General features: G+C 50.4%; 2 protein-coding genes across 17 annotated transcripts in view; one reads left to right on the top strand and one right to left on the bottom strand.

The window, feature by feature from the left end:
- The window catches only part of Arhgap23 (Rho GTPase activating protein 23), a 98,046-nt gene extending 84,120 nt beyond the window's left edge, over positions 1-13,926 (top strand). For 8 of the 13 annotated variants that reach the window (XM_006533867.3, XM_030246200.1, XM_006533865.3 and 5 more), the window contains 4 exons: positions 1,596-1,637; positions 2,658-2,754; positions 4,572-4,606; positions 11,633-13,926. In XM_006533867.3, coding sequence (XP_006533930.1) covers positions 1,596-1,637; positions 2,658-2,754; positions 4,572-4,606; positions 11,633-12,649 — 1,191 coding nt within the window. In that variant the 3' untranslated portion in view covers positions 12,650-13,926. Of the gene's footprint in view, positions 1-1,595; positions 1,638-2,657; positions 2,755-3,167; positions 3,191-4,571; positions 4,607-11,632 lie in introns of all 13 variants that reach the window. The other 5 variants (XM_006533866.3, XM_006533862.4, XM_006533868.4 and 2 more) reach the window with 4 other exon arrangements.
- On the bottom strand, positions 38-11,865 carry 4933428G20Rik (RIKEN cDNA 4933428G20 gene). 4 transcript variants are annotated; one of them, XM_030245433.1, is made up of 4 exons: positions 11,612-11,865; positions 4,122-4,938; positions 2,363-2,451; positions 38-2,272 (listed from the first exon to the last, which is right to left on the bottom strand). In XM_030245433.1, exons 2-3 carry the CDS (start codon positions 4,296-4,298, stop codon positions 2,407-2,409), a joined length of 222 nt encoding a protein of 73 aa, XP_030101293.1. In that variant the 5' UTR covers positions 4,299-4,938; positions 11,612-11,865; the 3' UTR covers positions 38-2,272; positions 2,363-2,406. The 4 variants fall into 4 exon arrangements, with proteins under 4 accessions (XP_030101293.1, XP_030101294.1, NP_001276047.1 ...); XM_030245434.1 differs by lacking the exon at positions 38-2,272 and having other exon boundaries at positions 2,286-2,451; NM_001289118.1 differs by lacking the exon at positions 38-2,272 and having other exon boundaries at positions 2,307-2,661; positions 11,612-11,864.
- Positions 13,927-18,831: the final 4,905 nt, after the last annotated feature.

Here is an 18,831-nt window from a genome sequence, read left to right on the forward strand (position 1 = left end):
CCCTGGCTGTCCTGGAACTCACTTTGTAGACCAGGCTGGCCTCGAACTCAGAAATTTGCCTGCCTCTGTCTCCCGAGTGCTGGGATTAAAGACGTGCACCACCACTGCCCAGAACATGTGCCTAATTTTTATCTGTTCAGTCAGATACGGTAGTTTTTTTTTTTTTAGTCTCCTGCAAGTCTATGAACTGTATTCTGTGTGCGCTGATCCTCTTGCCTGCTAGTGCACATCTGGAGAGCAGAGGTTGACAGACATCCAGCATCTATCACTCTCCGCACCATTTTTAACAAGGCCTCTCAGTGAACCCGGAGCTCACCGAGTCAGCTAGACTGGCTGGTCAGCAGACCTTGGGATGCCCCTGCCTCTGCTGTCCAGCGCCAGAGTTAGAAGCCTGTGTCTCCAGGCCATGCCTGCCTCCTTCCACGGGTGCTGGGGTCTTGATTGCTATGCAACAGACACTTTACGGAGCCATTTCCCCGGGTGCCAGTTGTCCTTACAGTATTTTTAAGATATCTTAGACCCAGATGTGGTGGTTCACACCTATAACCCAAGCACCTGGGAGCCGGAAGCAAGAGGACCAGGAATTGGAGGCTAGTTTGGGCTACAGGATACCTTTTTTCAAAAAAGAAAGATGACAAAGATGACAGCATATATGCTACAAATTAATCCTCCCCCTGCCCCTTTTTTTTCTGAGACAAACCCTAGTTGGCCTGACTAGGCTGGCCTCAAATGTGTGGCATGCCTCCTACTTCCTGCTTCCCTGGTGCTGGGATTGTAGGTATGCACCAGTATGCCTGGGATTATCCTTAAATTTAAATGAGAGTTTAGCAGGATATACATTTTCTGGTTTCAAAGTGGCACAGATAGGAAACAATACTTTCATTCCTTGTTGCTCAGCTCTTTGTAAGCAGTACAAATCTCTGGACTCCGGAGGCTGGGGGTTCACTTTGTATTTTTAACTCGTTCTAATTGGCAGGATATTCTGTAACCGGGCTGGACTGGAATTCACATAGTAGTCTGGGCTGCCCTTGAACGCAAATAAATTCTCTAGCCCCAAGCATGAACCACCGAGTCAAGTGTGTTTAGCATTTATGAAAAAGGTCTTGCCTGTCTGACTCTGATGGAAGCTAACACTTGTTTCCAGGCATTTTCTCTCACTGGATAGAGTGTGACACCCCAGCTGTCAGTGTGGAGCCGGGGATGGTGGGAGATGAGGCCCCTGCACCCTCAGCTCCAGCTGTGTTCTGGTTCCCCAACACGATCAGTGCACCTAGCATCCACTAGAGGGCGCTGCCGACCAGGCTTTTTCTGGCTGGCTATGAGGCGTACACCATAGTGAGGCACCCGGGACCAGTAGCAAGCTAGTGGTGGGCTCTCCCTAGCACTGATCGGTTCCTTCCCACATGTGGTCTCATTTTGTCTCCCTGTAAGGGTTTCTCAGAACTCGTGGAGGCTGCCTGAGCCTCCTCTCTTAGGACTTACTTGAAGGAGGGATCACCTTTGGGACTGTGGGTCCTTTAGCCTGAAGGTTAAGAAGCCGACAACTCTCAGCTCCCTCCACACTAATTTCACCCCGTCTTTTGTCTCCTCTGCAGTCTGACTGGTTCTTCAGTGATGATGAGGACAAAGGAGAGAGAGTAAGTGACTAGAGGGTGGGTGGTGTCTGGTCTGAGGTGTTGAGCAGGTGGGCGTGGTCTGGTCTGAGATGACCCTCCTTGGGGAGGGCGTGCAGCAAGATTCAAACGGGTGTGGTGGAGGAGAGAAGGCTTAGAGGTTAAGGTTACCTACAGTTCCTGCGGAGAACGTGAATGTGGTTTCTAGCATCCACGTCCAGTTCTCATAACCACCTCCAGTTCAGAACTTCCGATGCCCGGCCCTTCTGGCCTCTCTGGGCACTATACTCAAGTGCACAAAGCCACACTCAGACATAGATAATTACATATATTGAATGCTGAGACTGGAGAGATGACTCGGTGATTAAGAGTATTTGCTGCTCTCCCAGAGGACCTAGGTTTGAGTCCCAGGACCCATGTGGCAGCTCATGGCCATCTGTATCCCAAATATGGGAGGGGGTTGCAGTCTGATGCACATATATACATGTAGTCAAACTACCCAGACATATAAAAAGTTAACGTAAGGGGGGGAGGGGCCAGGAAGGAATATTTAAGAGGTACAAAGAATCCTATTGGGGTGGAAATTTTAAAAGAATCCTATTGGGGTGGAAATTTTTTTCTGGAATTAGTTGTGATAGACATTAAATTACTCGCGAAAGCTAAAAAAAAAAAAAAAAAAGTTAACGTAAAAATGAAATCTTAAAAAAAAAAATTTAACCAAGGGAAGATTCTGGGCCCAAGGCACTTACAGTCTGACGGAGGAGACACAGCAGTCTGATGGGGGTGATACAGGTCAAACTCCGAGAAACCCAGTATTTAGCATGTAGGATAGTCCAGTCTGATGGGAGAAGCAAAGCCCATGTTCTTAGCTGAGGGAGCCTTCCAGCTTCTGCCTGTGGGAGATCTGTCAGGCCTATTCTCAGGGCATCCCCACTGAGAGAGCCCCACTCATGGAGGACATGAGCCCTGTCATCAAGCTGCCACTTCTTGAGAGGCCTGGGGGGGCTAACGATCTGGGAGACTGACGCCTCCCTCTGCTTGCAGACCCCTGTTGATGACAAGGAGCCACAGTCGGTGCCCAACATCGAGTACCTCCTGCCCAACATTGGCAGGACAGTGCCCCCCAGTGATCCAGGCTCAGGTGAGTTAAGGGACCTGTTTGGGGGGGGGAGACTCTGCCTTTCTGAGGGTCCCAGATGCCTGGCCAGATGTTTATCTTCCCTGTCTCCTCCCTGAAAGGCCCTGGCCTGGCAACACCCCAAGATGGGCCGTCGAGGGTCTTCTTCTCTGCGAAAATCTAGCTGTTAACTCAGCTTCCCCAGGGCTGGGCAGGGCTGGGCAGGGCTGGGCAGGGCTGGGCAGGGATGTGTGTTTGGCCTTCTTCACTGGTTTCTCTCTTGAGCCCTTGATTTTTACAGCTAGCGGCGTACATTCCTCTTTTTAATTTCTCTTCCTTCTCTCCTTTACCCTGTCCCTCCTCTCTCTTTCCCCCTTGATCTCCTCCCTCCTCCTCCATCCTCCCTTCCCTCTGCTTCTCCTGCCCTCCTCCTCCAGCGGACCTGTTGGAGATTTAAAGGGTATAGTGCGGTGTTGCGCGCGGCCTCGGTCACTAACAGTAGCCGGTGATTATAAGAAGCCTGGGCAGGCATGAGTGGAAGACACGCCCCCAGCAGTGAGGAACCCCAGCCTGACATAGCAGTTGGCAGCTCTGGTCCACAGCTGACCCTTGGCTCCACCCTGCCTCCTCTTGGAGGAAGTCAGACCCCTTGCCCTGCCACCAGATGGCCCTGAGCTCCCTGCCCAACCTGTGCAGTGGGAGCACTTCAGGGTGACCAAGATGAGGGAACTTGAGTTTGGACCCAGCCTCTGTAGGACCCACCCCAGAAGCCATTGTCAAACGACAACCCCTGCCTCGGCTCAGGCTCTGGACACTCATCCTGGAAATCCTGTGCTAGAGGAAGGTAGCTTCTGTGCTCAGAGGCAGTGAGTGGCCCCAGCCACAGCTCATCTCACATTCTGGCTTCACTGCCTGCTAGCATGTCCAGTTCTTGTCCCAGAGAAAGACCTCACAGCATCCTTAGTTCTGAGATACTGGCTGGGGTAAAGTAGCAGAGAGGAGCCCCCTGTCTCTTGTAATCACCTGCTGCCGCCTGTCCTGTGTGTGTCGCGTGTGGTCAGTCATTCTTGCTCTGCTCACCATTTGCAGGGGGAGGGGGCTGGGGAGGGCTCTAACCTGCCATGCCTGAAAGTGTGGATTAACTGCACCAGCTCCGTACCAGGTTTGAACCAACCTGCTCCCTCTCCAGCCTCGGAGAGGGCACTGCCAGGCCTTGTTATCCATTTCCTTCTCCATTCTGGAGATATTAAGGAGTGGCACTCTAGGCCCTTGGGTGTGACGGTTTTGACTGGGTTTAAAAGGGGGACTTGCCCCTTAAGGGCAGGTTGATGTCGGCTCTACCACCAGCCCACTGTACCTGTGTCTCGCCCACCTCATCTCTGCTTCGTTACCTGATAACTTAGTGGGGCCCTTTTCCTTCTCGTGGGGTGGGAGTGGGGCACACACCTCCTCCTGCACTGTGTCGTCTCCATCTCTTCAGAGTATCTGTGATGTGCTGTGTCGCCCCATTGTGGTTTCTGTGGACTGCATCCGAAACTGGCATTTTCTCTCCAGTGCTTCAGTGTCATGGGGGCAGGGGGGTTGGGAGAGGAGGAGCCAGATGTAGAGAAAAAGCCCCCTTTGTCCTTAACCCTGGGCAAGTGAAGACTCAGTGGCCCGCAGCCTGATGTCACTTCCTGCCTCTAAAAGAAGTGGTGGCTAACAACATCTTCTGATGGGGACAACCCATAGGAAATGCCAGCCGAGCCAGTGGCCCTCCTAGGGTCTGGGGAGAACAAAGGCCTTCACCCTTGAACCTTTGATCTTTCTTGGTCTAACTTCAGTTTTCTTTCTTTTGCCAGCAGATTCCACCACCTGTAGCTCAGCCAAGTCCAAGGTTAGTACCATGGCTTCCCAAATGTGGTTTGCCTGGACAAGGCAGCCCACTGTAGTTTGTGGTCAAGAGGACGGAAGTTGGACTGGGGGCTTTTGGGTTGAGGGTGGGATGGAAGTTGGGAAATACTGAGTGTCTAGGGGCAGGGATGGGGAGCGGAGAGAAGCTGACCCTGGTGGTGCGTGGAAGGCATCTGATGTAGAAGAGGCTGGTGGTCTCGGGTTGCGGTAGCTGAGGAGCAGCGTGACTTGAGAACAGCTCTCGTGGCAGAAGTCCTGACTTTACTACTTATTTTATGATGTTGGGTGACTCTTTCTGAATTGAAGCTTCCTTATCTGTAAAATGAAAACAACAGCAATATGTCTGCTGTGGTAAATGTTTTAAGGTCCCTAGGCAAGCTGAGAATGGTGGCACGAGCCTGTAATTCCAACACTTGGGAGGTAGAGACAACCTGGGCTGCATACTGGGTTCCAGGTTAGCCAGGACGTCATAGCAAGAGCCTGTCTCTAAACAAAGAAACAAAACAAAACAAAAAAAACAACAAAAAGCTGTCTGGGAGGACTTAACGAAGAAAGGAAAGGAAAAAGGAAAAGGAAAAGGAAAAGGAAAAGGAAAGGAAAACAATATGGATGATTGAGAAATCCATGAAACTGAAAACAATTAAGAAAAATCAATGAAACTACAAGCTGTTTCTTCGGGGAAAAAATCAATAAAATGGATAGACTTCTAACTAGACTGACAGAATAAAAAGATATGGTACAAATTACTAATACTAAGGATGACATAGTACATCTATAGACCACACAGACGATAACACAGGGGCATCAGTACAGACCACACGGATGCTAACATGGGGGGCATCAGTACAGACCACACAGATACTCAGAGAATAATACCATAAGCATTTTTATGCCTAAAATCCCAGTAACATTTTTTTAAAGATTTATTTATTTTATTTATATGAGTACACTGTAGTTGTCTTCAGACACACCAGAAGAGGGTATCAGATCCCATTACAGGTGGTTGTGAGCCACCATGTGGTTGCTGGGAATTGAATTCATGACCTCTGGAAGAGCAATCAGTGCTCTTAAATGCTGAGCCATCTCTCCAGCCCAAACCCCAGTAACTTAAAAGACAAACCTAGTCTTAGGATTCAGACTACCATAATTTGCATAAGTAATAGCTTAAGTAGCTCTGCATCTACAGAAGAAGTTTTGTGTATAAAAACTTCCAACAGAGAAGATACCAGGGCCAGATGACTTCACTGGTAAATTCTACCAAATATTTCATGGGGAAAATGTTTGGGGTTTTCTGTTTGTTTATTTTTTCAATTATACTCATTGTGTGTATGTTTTCTACAATGTGGATCATAGGGATTGAATTCAGGTCCTCAGGCTTGGTGGCAAATTCCTTTACCTACCAAGTAATTCCTTATTTCTTTGTATGTGTGTTTGTTTGCTTGCTTGCTTCTGAGACAGGGTCTCTATGGAGTCCAAATTTGTGGTCTTCCTACCTTTTTCTTGGGTTCTGGGATTATAGGTGTATGCCACCACACCTGGCTTATTGTTCTAATTTTAAATAATTTTATAGTATCTTAGTTGTAAAATGGTTGTCTTAGTCTGTTCTATTTCTATGAGGACACATCATGACCAAGGCAACTATTATAAGAGAAAGCATTTATTTGGGGACTGGCTTACAGTTTCAGAGGTTTAGGCCATTATCATCCTGACAGGAAGCTTGGTGGCATGCAGGCAGACCCCAGAGAAGTAGCTGAGAATTACATCCTGATTCAGAGGCAAAGAGAGAGACTCTGGGCTTGGCGGGGCTTTGAAACCAACCCCTCAGTGACACACTTCCTTCAACAAGGTCACACCTCTTCATCTTTCCAATCCTTTCAAACAGTGGCATTCCATGATGACTCAGCATTCAAATCTACCAGAGTGGATGAAGGCCATAGTCAAACCACTACAATAGAATATTTAAAAATAGTCTCCCATTCCACAATAGTGGGCCACTTATATGAAAGTGGCCAATACAGCCTTATTGTGTGATAGGTTAATACTCTGAAGTTTATGTAGGTTCACAAAGTGATTATATCATACTTGAAGAGGACCAGAGTCCAGTTCTGTTTTGTTTTGTTTTGTTTTTTTGAGACAGGGTTTCTCTGTATAGCCCTGGCTGTCCTGGAACTCACTTTGTAGACCAGGCTGGCCTCGAACTCAGAAATCCGCCTGCCTCTGCCTCCCAAGTGCTGGGATTAAAGGCTTGCGCCACCACGCCCAGCCCAGAGTCTAGTTCTTAGCACTTGCAATTGATGGCTCAGAACCACCAGTAACTCCAGTTCCAGGGGATCTGGCACCCTTTTCTGGCCACCTTTCTGTATGCATGTACAAATGCATGTGAGCGCGTGCACACACACACACACACACACACACACACACACACACACACATACAAACAAACATGCACACATATGAACTAAAAAACAATCTTTTAAAAAAAAGTTATTTTGCTTGCATAGAAATACTACCACAGGAGTTGAGAGAGAGAAAGAGAGAGAGAGAGAGAGAGAGAGAGGTCTAAGACATTCAAAGTATTTTGCAGAGGACCTGCATTTGGCTCCCAGCACCCACATGGCGGCTCATAGCTGCCTGTAGCTCTAGTTCCAGAAGCTTTGATGCCCTCATTGGCCACTCTACTCATGTTGAACATGTGTGCATGCACTCACATATACACACAAAATAAAAATAAATCTTAAAACAAACTACTACCAATTTTCCAAAATCTTTAATGGGGTGGAAGAGACAGTAATTGCTCCACATCTCATCGTGTGACACCGCCACTCCCCAATATCTAAAGGCTTCCAGTGTCTCCAGACACGCTGTGTCCATTGAGTCATGCCACACAGATCTGGTCTGAACCTCTGCTACATGGCTTCATGTACTGAACCCGAGGATGCAAGCAGGATCTGAGGAGCTGGAGAGACGCTCAGTGGTTAAGAGCACTGACTGCAGCCGGGCGTGGTGGTGCACACCTTTAATCTCAGCACCCGGGAGGCAGAGGCAGGCGGATTTCTGAACAGCCAGGGCTATACAGAGAAACCCTGTCTCGGGGAGATAAAAAAAAAAAAAGAGTACTGACTGCTATTCCAGGGGACCTGAGTTCAGTTGACAGCAACCACCTGGTGGCTCACAATCACCAGTAAATTTGGGTCCCAGAATCTAACACTCTTCCAGTCTCTACAGGCCACAAACACACACACAGAGAGAGAGAGAGAGAGAGAGAGAGAGAGAGAGAGAGAGAGAGAGAGAGAGAGAGAGAGAGAAGAAAGGAAGGAAGGAAGGAAGGAAGGAAGGAAGGAAGGAAGGAAGGAAGGAAGGAAGAAAACTAAAACCAAGCTGAGCAAGTAGACTCCTATCCACAAAGGGTTTATCTTGGAATGGATTCCAGTACTAATGAGCAAACAACACTGCTGGAGAGAATTGAGACCCAGAGGAGGCAGAAGCTGGGTGGAGTTCACAAACCAGATGTCGGCATGCACAGATGTGAGACACTTAGCTGAGAGGTGTTCAGAGCAAAACTGCAAAGCCCCGTGGGTCGAGGAAGGCTGGTGCGTGAAGATGTGAGGATGAGCCCCAAGGCTAGAAGATGCCTCCAGGGGGATAACAAGAAGGAGGAAGCAGGTGGGCAACCTCTGGGCCCTGCTGGTGGGTAGGAGTCCCCTCTGAGGTGGATTGCAGGAGGCCTCAGAAGGCTGCTCTGCACTGCTGGGTCTGTGCTCAGCAGTGCTGTCCTCTGTAAGAGCCTCAGTTCTCAACCTGTGAGTCGCAACCCCTTGGGGTGGGCCAAACACAGGGGCTGATATCAGATATTTATGTTATGATTCATAAACAGCAAAATTACAGTTATGAAGTAGCAGTGAAAATAACTTTATGGTTGGGGGGGTCACAGTTGAGTGACTGTGTTAAAAGGTTTTAGAGGGTCCCAGCATTTCCTAGACAGAAATCCTCCTCACTATCCCCTATGGCCACATCTGTCTGCAGTAGACATGACACCTCCCTAAGGCTGTGAGAGTCCAGCCTCCCCAGATTCTGGGCCTCCTTAATCCCTGTGTTGGCTCCTCTGGAGGATTCTGCTTAGCCACAGAGCATTGAATCTACACAGCGTGCTTTTCAGAAAGTGTCGTACACTTGGCTTGCACATCTCCAAGACTCTAGTGAGCTACCCAGTCACAAGTGTGCCAGTTCACATTTGCAGCCACCCACCCACACCGTCTTCACGCCATCTTTACTAGACCTCTCCATTCTGTCCCATCCTCAATACATAGTTAGGGAAGGCAATGCTCAGAGTTGAGGTAACTAGAAGTTTGGGCATGTTCTCGGTCACAAGGAGTGGGCATCTGCAGGTCTGCTCTTCACTCGGTGAATGCTGTGGAGATCCTGTTCTGATCCTCTGCTGTCAGGGTGGAGCATTTGGGGATGGGATAGCCTCAGCATGGATATGAAACAGCTAGTTAAGTACTTGAGAGCCCAAGGCACAAGGCACAAACCAGACAGCCTGGTTAATAGGAATAACTGTTACAGAGACAGAGACTTTGAACTGTGTATAGCAGGTGGTGTCTGTACTATGACCCACAGCATCTGAGTCTGCAGCAGCCCATTTCAGCTACCAAGGCCTGGGCCCCAGCCAGCCCTGCATTCCAAGGGTTGGTGACGGCACCTGCACAGCGCTGAGACTTGCTGATACACTTAATCAATCTGAGGACAGCTATATAGCCTTGTTCCAGAAGGATCTATACACAAGCTCTCAAGCCCAAATCCCCCAGACCTCCAGCTCAGCGTTCTGTGGAGACTGTGGCTGACGATTGCCCTGTTTGTAACAGTAGCAATTCAGTTCTCAGTGATTCCTCCTATTGCCACCGAGGTCAGTGTTTGGGGTACCAACTACATCAACAGCCATCACTGACTATGGTGCTCTTTCTAAGCATGTGTAGCTAAGGAATCCAATTGGGGCTGGGCTGGGCTGGGCTGGAGAGATGACTCTGGTTAAGAGCACTGGCTACTCTTGCAGAGGAGCCTGACTCAATTCCCAGCACTTACATGGCCGTTTACAACTGTAACTTCAGTCTGGGGATCCAAAGCCCTCTTCTGGTTTCTATGGACACTGCATGCAAAGACACGCATGCAGATAAACACCCACACACAATAAATAAAAGTAAATCTCAGAAAGCTGGAAGGACTTCTGTAGCTTTACCCGGGTCTCGCAGCTACCACTTGTGTGTTCCAGCATCTGCTCTAAGTGGCCCAGCTGGAAAGAGTAGAGCTGATGGCCACCGTGCAGGTCTTAGCTGAAACAAAATAGCTTGCCCGGGAGGCTTAGACAGTGACTACTTGCTGGGTGGTGGCAGTGGCACGTGCCTTTAGCCCTAGCACTCCAAATCTTGGAATTCGAGGCCAGCTTGGTCTACATAGTTAAGTCCCAGGACTGCCAGGGCTACACAGAGAGACCTTATCTTGAAAAAAACAAAACCAATCAACCACCAGCAGCAGCAACAAGAAAAAAAGACCAATGAATACTGACTTCCTACAGCATTAGGAGCTAGAAGTCCAAGTTCACAGTGCTAGCAAGTTAGCTTCTGGTGAAGGCTTCATTCCTGGTTTTTCTTTGACCTTTTAATTTTTTTGATAGCTATCTCTTCACTGTGCGGTAGAGAAGGAGAGAGGGGAGGAGAGATGATTAATCCCCTGTGCTCATCATCAAAGCCTCGTTTTCTCCCAAAGCTCTGCCTCTAAATACCACCACAGCTGCGGGGTGGAAGTGTAATCTCTGGCTTTGGTGGGGGACACAGTTCAGTTGGTAGCACTGAGTAAAACCAGCTGAGTACTATGAGTTGAACAGCCTCATCTTTTGCTTCAATGGCTCAACACTGGCCTGGTTCCCCGTAAGCCCACCCCAGGCAGGTAGCCTGATGTCTGGCAGTTTTCAGATGTGTTCTCTGAACAAAAGCAGGGTCGCAGGAGCCTGGGGCAAGGGTCCCCGATAACCTCACCCCAGAGCACAGTTCAGTGACCGGGAGTTTTGTCCTAAAGTCACTAATGTCTCAGAGACCTGCAAATAACTCCTTGCCGCTGCTTAAACCCTTTGCTTCTAGTCCTCCGTTCCTGTGCCCACCTCCACCCCCATTGCACTCCCTGGTAGAGGCCATGAACCTCTTTGCACTAGAGGGAGGAAGGTAGTTTGATCAAGCACACAGGATCCAGGAGACAGTAGGGCTGCCAGTCATATTGAAGTGAAAAAGGCCTCAAAAGGAGGCTTAGTGGGGCAGTCACCAGAGTCCACACTGGGTTCAAGTAGGGGTCTGGGCTCTGGGCCTGAGGTTGGTGCTACTTGCGTCTGATAGTGGTGGGATCATCCAGTCTTGAAAAAAGCTGGCAGGAAAGCAGAGCCCCACTTTTGAAGGCTGGTTCTACAGTGGGAAGGGCTGCTGGGGCAAGGGGAAGGCGGAACCTGTTCTTAGGGGGCAATGTGCATGGAGGAAGTTTGGGGCAGGGTAGGTGGGATGGTGTCCTCTCCGTGGGTAGATCTGGGTACAAACAGACCAAGCAGACAGAGGATAGAGATGGAATCACAGTTGGAAAGGAGTCGGGAGCTCACATCTAGGTCTAGGGACTAGGTGGGAAGGAGGAAGTGACCTGGGTAGTTCCCAGGAGAGAAAGGCTTGTCGGGTGCGTGAGTGGATGCTTGAACCATTAGCGTTTACAATCAGGCATCCTGAACCAGACATTTATTGTTTTGGACTGTTACCAGTTAGTCTAAGGAATTTATCTGGAAGTGGCTGGAGAAGACCCTACCCAGCTCCCAAATCAGACAGGAGCATGCGGTGGTGGCGCTCCAGTAGAAACCGTGTGCGTGGGAAACATGCTGGTGTGGGCACTGGCTTGTTTGGGAACTGGTGATTGGATGCCATGGTACGAGGCGAGGAATAGGGATGTGTAAGGCCCTCCTTACCCTCGCTGTCTCCTTGCACAGGGTTCCTGGGTCCCCAAGAAAGAGCCTTACGCCCGGGAGATGCTGGCGATCTCCTTCATCTCTGCGGTCAACCGCAAACGGAAGAAGCGGCGGGAGGCGCGGGGCCTGGGCAGCAGCACCGACGATGACTCCGAGCAGGAGGCGCACAAGGCTGCGGTGGGGACGCAGGAGCCACCCGAGGGGCAGCTGCCGGGCCCCGCAGCCGAGGAGGCCCCTGGTCGCCTCAGCCCCCCTACGGCACCCGACGAACGGCCTGCGGCGGACACGCGCTCCATCGTCTCGGGCTACTCCACCCTGTCCACCATGGACCGTAGCGTGTGCTCGGGCACCGGCGGGCGGCGCGCGGGCGCGGGCGACGAGGCGGACGACGAACGCAGCGAGCTGAGCCACGTGGAGACGGACACGGAGGGGGGCGCAGGCCCCGGGGGGCGCCTGTCGCGCCGGCCATCCTTCAGCTCACACCATCTCATGCCATGCGACACTCTGGCACGCCGTCGCCTGTCTCGCAGCCGCGCGGAGGCCGAGGGTCCGGGCGCGGGTACGGCCCGGGCGTGTCCCCGCGGTCCGGAGCCACCGGGCTCGGCATCGTCCAGCAGCCAGGAGTCGCTGCGGCCCCCGGCGGCCGCCCCGGCACTCGGCTCACGACCTTCGCGCGTGGAAGCCCTGCGGCTACGTCTCCGTGGCACCGCCGACGACATGCTGGCCGTGCGGCTGCGGCGCCCACTGTCGCCCGAGACGCGGCGGCGCCGGAGTAGCTGGCGCCGCCACACAGTGGTGGTGCAGAGCCCGCTGACCGACCTCAACTTCAACGAGTGGAAGGAGCTGGGTGGAGGGGGCCCTCAGGAGTCCGTGGGCGTGCGACCGCACAGCGACAATAAGGACTCTGGCCTCAGCAGCCTGGAGTCCACCAAGGCACGGGCCTCATCCGCCGCATCACTGCCATCTGGGGACCTAGGGGCCCTGCAGGGTCTGCCCCAGCGCCGCTCAGCTGCCGCCCGCCTCCACCAGTGTCTGTGATACCCTCCCCTGTTCCGGGGCTGCAGAAATTCCCGTCTCGTTTGTGCCCCCCTCAGCCACCCCCAGTGCTGCAGAAGGTTGGGGGTGGGGTGTGAAGGGCGGCGCTGGTGTGGCAGGCTGGAGTTAGGTGAGGTGGGCAGAGAAATCAAAGCCAGACCGAAGTGGGAGTCCTCAGGAGAGGGGAGGGGCTATTGGGAGTCATGTCCCTTGGATGAAGAACCGAGTAGCCCTTTTCTGTGAGTCTACTTAGGGACCCTTGGTGACCCATGCAGTGTGGGTGGACCGCCCAAGTTTCATACAGAAGGAAAAATACAGGCTGGATTTAGGGTCTGTCCTCTGCCTCCCCCCCCAATAGCTCCTAGCCAGGGAGAGAGGGAGGATGAATGTCTGAGGAGCGGTTATGTGGGGTTGGGTGTCCATGGGAGAGGGGGCATGTGTGTGTGTGTGTGTGTGAGAGTGTGTATGTGTGTGTGTGTGTAGTCACAGTGCAAAGGTGTTTGTTACCAGTAGCTATTTCTACCCCAATTCTTTTATTTTCCCCGCCAGGACCCTGCCTTTGGTGCACACAGGCACCTTAGCCCCAAGTTTGTCAGAGGCTGGGTTGAGGCCACTTCCACAGAGGCAGGACTGAACCCCACTACTACCGGAGTCGCTCCTCACATCCTTTGCCGACCTCTAAGTCACCCCTCTAAGCTCTCTGACCTGTGGATCTGTCTGGATCCCCTTACAGCTGGCATCTTCCTCCTCCATGTTCACCCTGCATCCTTCGGCAGCTTAGCATGCGGACTCGCCTTCAGTCGGGAGGAACTCTGTCCGGCACTGATGTATAGAGTCTCAGCTGGGCTGTTCTTGCAGGGTGGGTGGGACCAGCTTCTCTTCCCACACATTGTAAATAGACCTAAAGCACTAGTCCCCCTCTGCCCTCACTCATTCCAGGGGAGCCCCAGTGGGGTGACCTGCTCTGCTGCCCAGGTCTGTCAGTCTTTCGGGTTTATGCAAAGATTTGCTGTAAAGTCTCTCCCCCCTCCCTTTCACTGTAAATATTGTCTCTAATGTGTAACATATTATAAAGAATTTATAAGGATTTTTAAAGATGTTTTGCTCATTTTAAAAAGTGTTGTAACAGTGTTGGATAAAGCCCCCCACATCTGCATGGCTCCTCCCACTGTGTCCTTGACACACCTCTCTAGGCTATAACTAAGATTCCTGCTTCTGAAAGTCTTGTCTTAAAAGTACAGTCTATATCTTGGAAATAAATGGCCTTCCTCAGGCATGAACCAGTGTCTCGCTTGTTTGGATGGGGAGAAGAACAGAGCAGCGCTGGGAGGAGCTATCTGAGGGATGTGTCTCGGCAAGCAGGGTAGCCAGGCGGAGTGGCAGGATGCAGGGAACCACTTCTCTCTGGTGGCTTTTTGTGTCCTAGGAGACTGGTATGAACAGAGAAAGTCGCACAGGATGAGTGGTGCGCTGTCCCCACCCACAGTGCTGTCCCCACCCACATCCTGGGATCGTCAGCAGGAGGTTTCCAGGCGTCTCCTTGGCAGAGGCCAGGTGTGGGAGGCTCCTTCTTTCTCATGCCTTCCGAGTGGCCTCAGGCACTAACCCACAGGCAAGAAACTTGGCCAGCTGTGGCCACAGGCACCTCAGGCCCAACAGCATTTAGTGTGAGATTGACCAATTTTTTTCAACCATGTGTAAGCCCACAGCACCCTCAGTTATGGCTCTGAAGCAGCCCTGTACCCTTGGGAAGCTTGGAACTGGTATCCCTGAGTGCTCAGAACCCACCTCCAGGGCTTTGCCCTGAACCACATCTCCAACACTCAGCTCAGGGCCATCACTATGTCCTTTCTGGGTGTGAGAAAGCTGAGGCACTGAGAAGGATGTGGCTTGCCAAGGTCACCCTGTTAATAAGGGGTGGATCCAGAGAGAAGCTAGGGGTAGGGGTGGGACTCCTTTCTCACAGGGTGACCTGCAGACAGTAACAGACTCTAAAGATGAGAAGGTCAAACGAAGATACGTCTAGACGAGGAAACAATTCTTTGCAGGCAGAAGATACGTCTAGATGAGGAAACAGAATTCTTTGCAGGCAGAAAGGGCCTTTGAGCTGAGGAAAACACACTGGGTGGTAACTTGAACCCACACAGAGGATAAATACTGTGGCCATGGGGAATAGAGACATGTATTTTTCTTGTTTCGCTTTAAAAGAGAACTCAGCTGCACAAAACAATAATTGCAAAAGCATTGTCCATAAGGTGTGGTTTGTATCATATTAACCACATAGAGGAAGGGGAGAGATCTACATTGGAGCAAACTTTGGATTTGTTTTATTTTGTTTTATAGTCAGGGTCTCACTATGTAGCCCTGACTGGTGGAACTCATTGTGTAGATCAGGCTGACCTCAACTTATAGCAATTCTCCTGCCTCAGCCTCCTGAGTGCTGGGGATTACAGATGTGTGCCACCATGCCTGGTTTATGGTTTGAATCCAAACGATCTCGCTCCGGCTCAGATATTGACCTCTTGGTCCCCATCTCACTCACACCACTATTTTGAAGTCGGTGGGCCCTACCTGGCAGAAGATCACCAGGAGCCTTTGGAGGTCCTACTGCCCTCTCTGCCACATCTCTTTGGTGCCTTTTTGTGTCCTAGGAGACTGGTATGAACAGAGAAAGGCGCACAGGATGAGTGGTGTGCTGTCCCCACTCAGCAGGGCCCCTGTGTCCTCATCCAGCTACACTGTGTTCTCCACCATGATGGACTGAAACTCCCTTGAACTTGTGGTCCAAAATAAACTCTTTATTTACTAAGTCATTTCTGTCAGGTATTTGGTCACACCAATAAATAGAATACTTTTTTTTTTGTTGTTTTTGTTTTTTTGTTTTGTTTTGTTTTTTGAGACAGGGTTTCTCTGTATAGCCATGGTTGTCCTGGAACTCACTTTGTAGACCAGGCTGGCCTCGAACTCAGAAATCCGCCTGCCTCTGCCTCCCAACATTTTTTTGTTTTGTTTTGTTTTTGTTTTTGTTTTTGTTTTTGTTTTTGAGACAGGGTTTCTCTGTGTAGCCCTGGTTGTCCTGGAACTCACTTTGTAGACCAGGCTGGCCTCAAACTCAGAAATCTGCCTGCCTCTGCCTCCCAAGTGCTGGGATTAAAGGCATGTGCCACCACCACCCAGCCCAACATTTTTAAAATAGAAGTTTAGCATAAAGAAACCACATGAGCAGTTACTGAGAGAGCTAAGGTAACTATTTGAGTATGAAGCAGAAAGTCTCATTAGGGACAAAGACATTTTGTGTCTAACTAGGGACCAGGATATTTTGTAACAGTCTATAAACCAGACTGTAAGGAGTTAAAACTGGTATATTCCCAAGGGCAACCCAGGTGCAGGAAGTCTAACAGGCTGGAAAGAAAGCTACAGTTTGATGTGCTAGTTGGAGAGTTCAATATCCCGTCCTCAGTGTAGATAGAACTGACCACAGAAGAAAGCCTGATCCTCTGTAAACCAGCTGGGCTCCAGGGCTCTGAAGAACACTCTTAAGATGAGAAGACTCCAAATATGTCTTCTCAGGTGCACATGGAACATCCTCCGGGCAGACCATATCACAGGCCTTAAGCAAGCCTGGCTGCTTGTCAAAGGAGAGAGAGCACACAAAAGCTTCCTGTCACCCACAGTGAGATTAAGTTAGAAACTAAGAGGTTTGGGGCCAACAAGATGGCTCATCAGGTAAGGGTGCCTGCTGCCAAACCGTACCACCTAAGTTTGATCTCTGGAACCCACAGGGTGGAAAGAGAACAACTCTTGAAAGTTGTCCTCTAAAACCAGACACGTTGGTGCACACCTTTAATCCCAGGGCTCGGGAGGCAGATGCAGGCAGATTTCTGAACTCAAGGCCAGTCTAGTCTACAGAGTTAGTTTCAGGACAGCCAGGGTTACACGGAGAAACGTAGACTCACTGTGGCATGGGCCCAAACAGGGGAAAAAAAAAAAAAGACTTGCTACAAAACTGTAACAATCAAGATAAATGAGGGGCTGGAGAGGTGGCTTAGAAGTTAAAAGCACTGGCAGCTCTTCCAGAGGACCCCAGTTCAATTCCCAGCACCCACATGGTGGCTCACAACCCTCTGTAATTCCAGTTCCAGGAGATCAAACAGCCTCACCAGGACGTGAATACAACACAACACCAATACACACAAAATAAAAGGTTACATTAAAAAAAAATCAAGATAGATGCTTCAGAGGCTGAAGATATGAGGCTCAATTCCCACTACCCCATAACTACCCCATAGCCAGGTTGGGTGGTATACACCTGTGATCTCAACAACTGGGAGGTAGAGGCAGGGAGATGAGATGTCAGCATCAGCTTCTGTTACATAGAGAGTCTGAGGTTAGCCTCTGATCATTAAGACCTTGCCTCAAAAAAATAAAGACACCAATATGGATATATAGAAGACATAAAGCCGACGTGGAGAAACTGGAACCCTCTCAGGGGACTGGTGGGAACGGAAGCTATAGCTGCTGCCTCAGGATGGTGTAGCTTGGCCGAGAGACAGTCTGAATTGCATCCTCAGAACCCCCATCAAGGTCCGAAGAAGGCACTTATTCCCAAAAGTTGTTCTCTGATGACCTCCATACACACCCTGTGGCACACATGGCTGCCACCATGTTATACTTGTTACCTGAGTGTGCATGTGCTAACCACCCAAAGCTGGATTGACTCACACACAAACACCACGTAGAACCTCCACGCTGGAGAAGGGCTTATCCTAGGAAGGAAGGCAGCTCGCCTGCATGCTTTATCACAGCTGACTTTGCTAACACGGCTGGCAGAAAAGAAGCCAGGATGCTGTGTGGTTCCATCCCTGGGTAAATTCTGGGGGATCCCCACAGGGGAAGGAGATGAGTAATTCCCCAGGGATGGGGTGTCACAGAGGAAGGAGCTGAAATGGGTGATGATAGTTGGGGGGAGGGGATCAGGGTTTTTTTTTGTGGGTGTTGAAAATATTCTAAAATTAGAATGTGGTGCTGGATGCACATCCACAAACTAAAGCCCACTGGGCTGTGGATGTTAGATGGGAATTTTATGGCGTAGAAAACACATCTGAGCGAGTTCTAAAGGCAGGCAAGCAAGCCGCACTCCAACCTTGCACCCCTGTAATAAAGTTTGCTGTTTCCTGAGAAATGTTTCTTTAGGAAAAATTAGTGTTGAGGGAGAGGAGTAGCCCCCCTCTCCCCCAACACACACACATACCACTTTCCTGTCATAGGCAGGGACCGGATCATGGCTACCTGGCTCAACTAATGCGACCACTGGAGGGAGTCCTAGGTTTCCTTCTGGACCATCATGTGGTGCCATTGCCAAGACCCTGATACTTCAATCTCCTCATTCATTCATTGGCACCCACAACCGTGAAAGCTGCCGCGGAGAAGCAGCTCTGCACCTGGGAAGGTCTTGGACGCTTGCCTAGCAAAGGGCTTATCATATCGGCCCTGCACAGGGGCAGCATTCGGTTCCCAGCACCCACATCAGATAGCAGAGATCCAAGACCCCTCCTCTGGCCTCCTCAGAAACCTTCACTCATATGCAAACTCCTACACAATTAAATATAAAATGTAAAAAGGTAAGAAACCTTCCCAGCACTGCCACAGCTCCTAGAAGACACACAGTTTCCTGTTCTTGGCCCCTGAGCTTGCCCATCCCCCTCCCCATCCCTGTCCCTGTCTCCCACCTCCCACCCCCCACCCCACCCCCAGCTGTCTCTCCTTGAGCTACTTGGGTTTTCCTAGTTCTTTCCTTTCACCCTTAGCCCTGCCTTTGGCCTCTGTAACCAGCTCCAGAGAGGGAGTCCTCCTATTTTTGCTGTTGTTGTTGCTGTTGTTGGGTTGGTTGGTTTTGTTAAGACAGAGTCCCACAACATAGCCTAAGCTGACTCAAGGATGCTTCCTGCATCAGAGCAAGGATTACAGGTGTGAGCCACGTCTGACTTTCATTTATCAGGAGGGAAAAGGTCTCTCTCTCTCTCTCTCTAATCCAGACTGGCTCTAGATCACCCTGCCTTAGCACACATTCCTGATCCTCCAGATGCTTGTATATCCCAGGCTAGCCTCAAATTCACGATCTTGCTTAATCTTTCCTTTTTTAAGGAGTTATTTATTTATATGAGTTCACTATAGCTGTCTTTAGA

This window comes from Mus musculus, chromosome 11 (assembly GCF_000001635.26).
Source record: "Mus musculus strain C57BL/6J chromosome 11, GRCm38.p6 C57BL/6J".
NCBI lineage: Eukaryota > Metazoa > Chordata > Mammalia > Rodentia > Muridae > Mus > Mus musculus.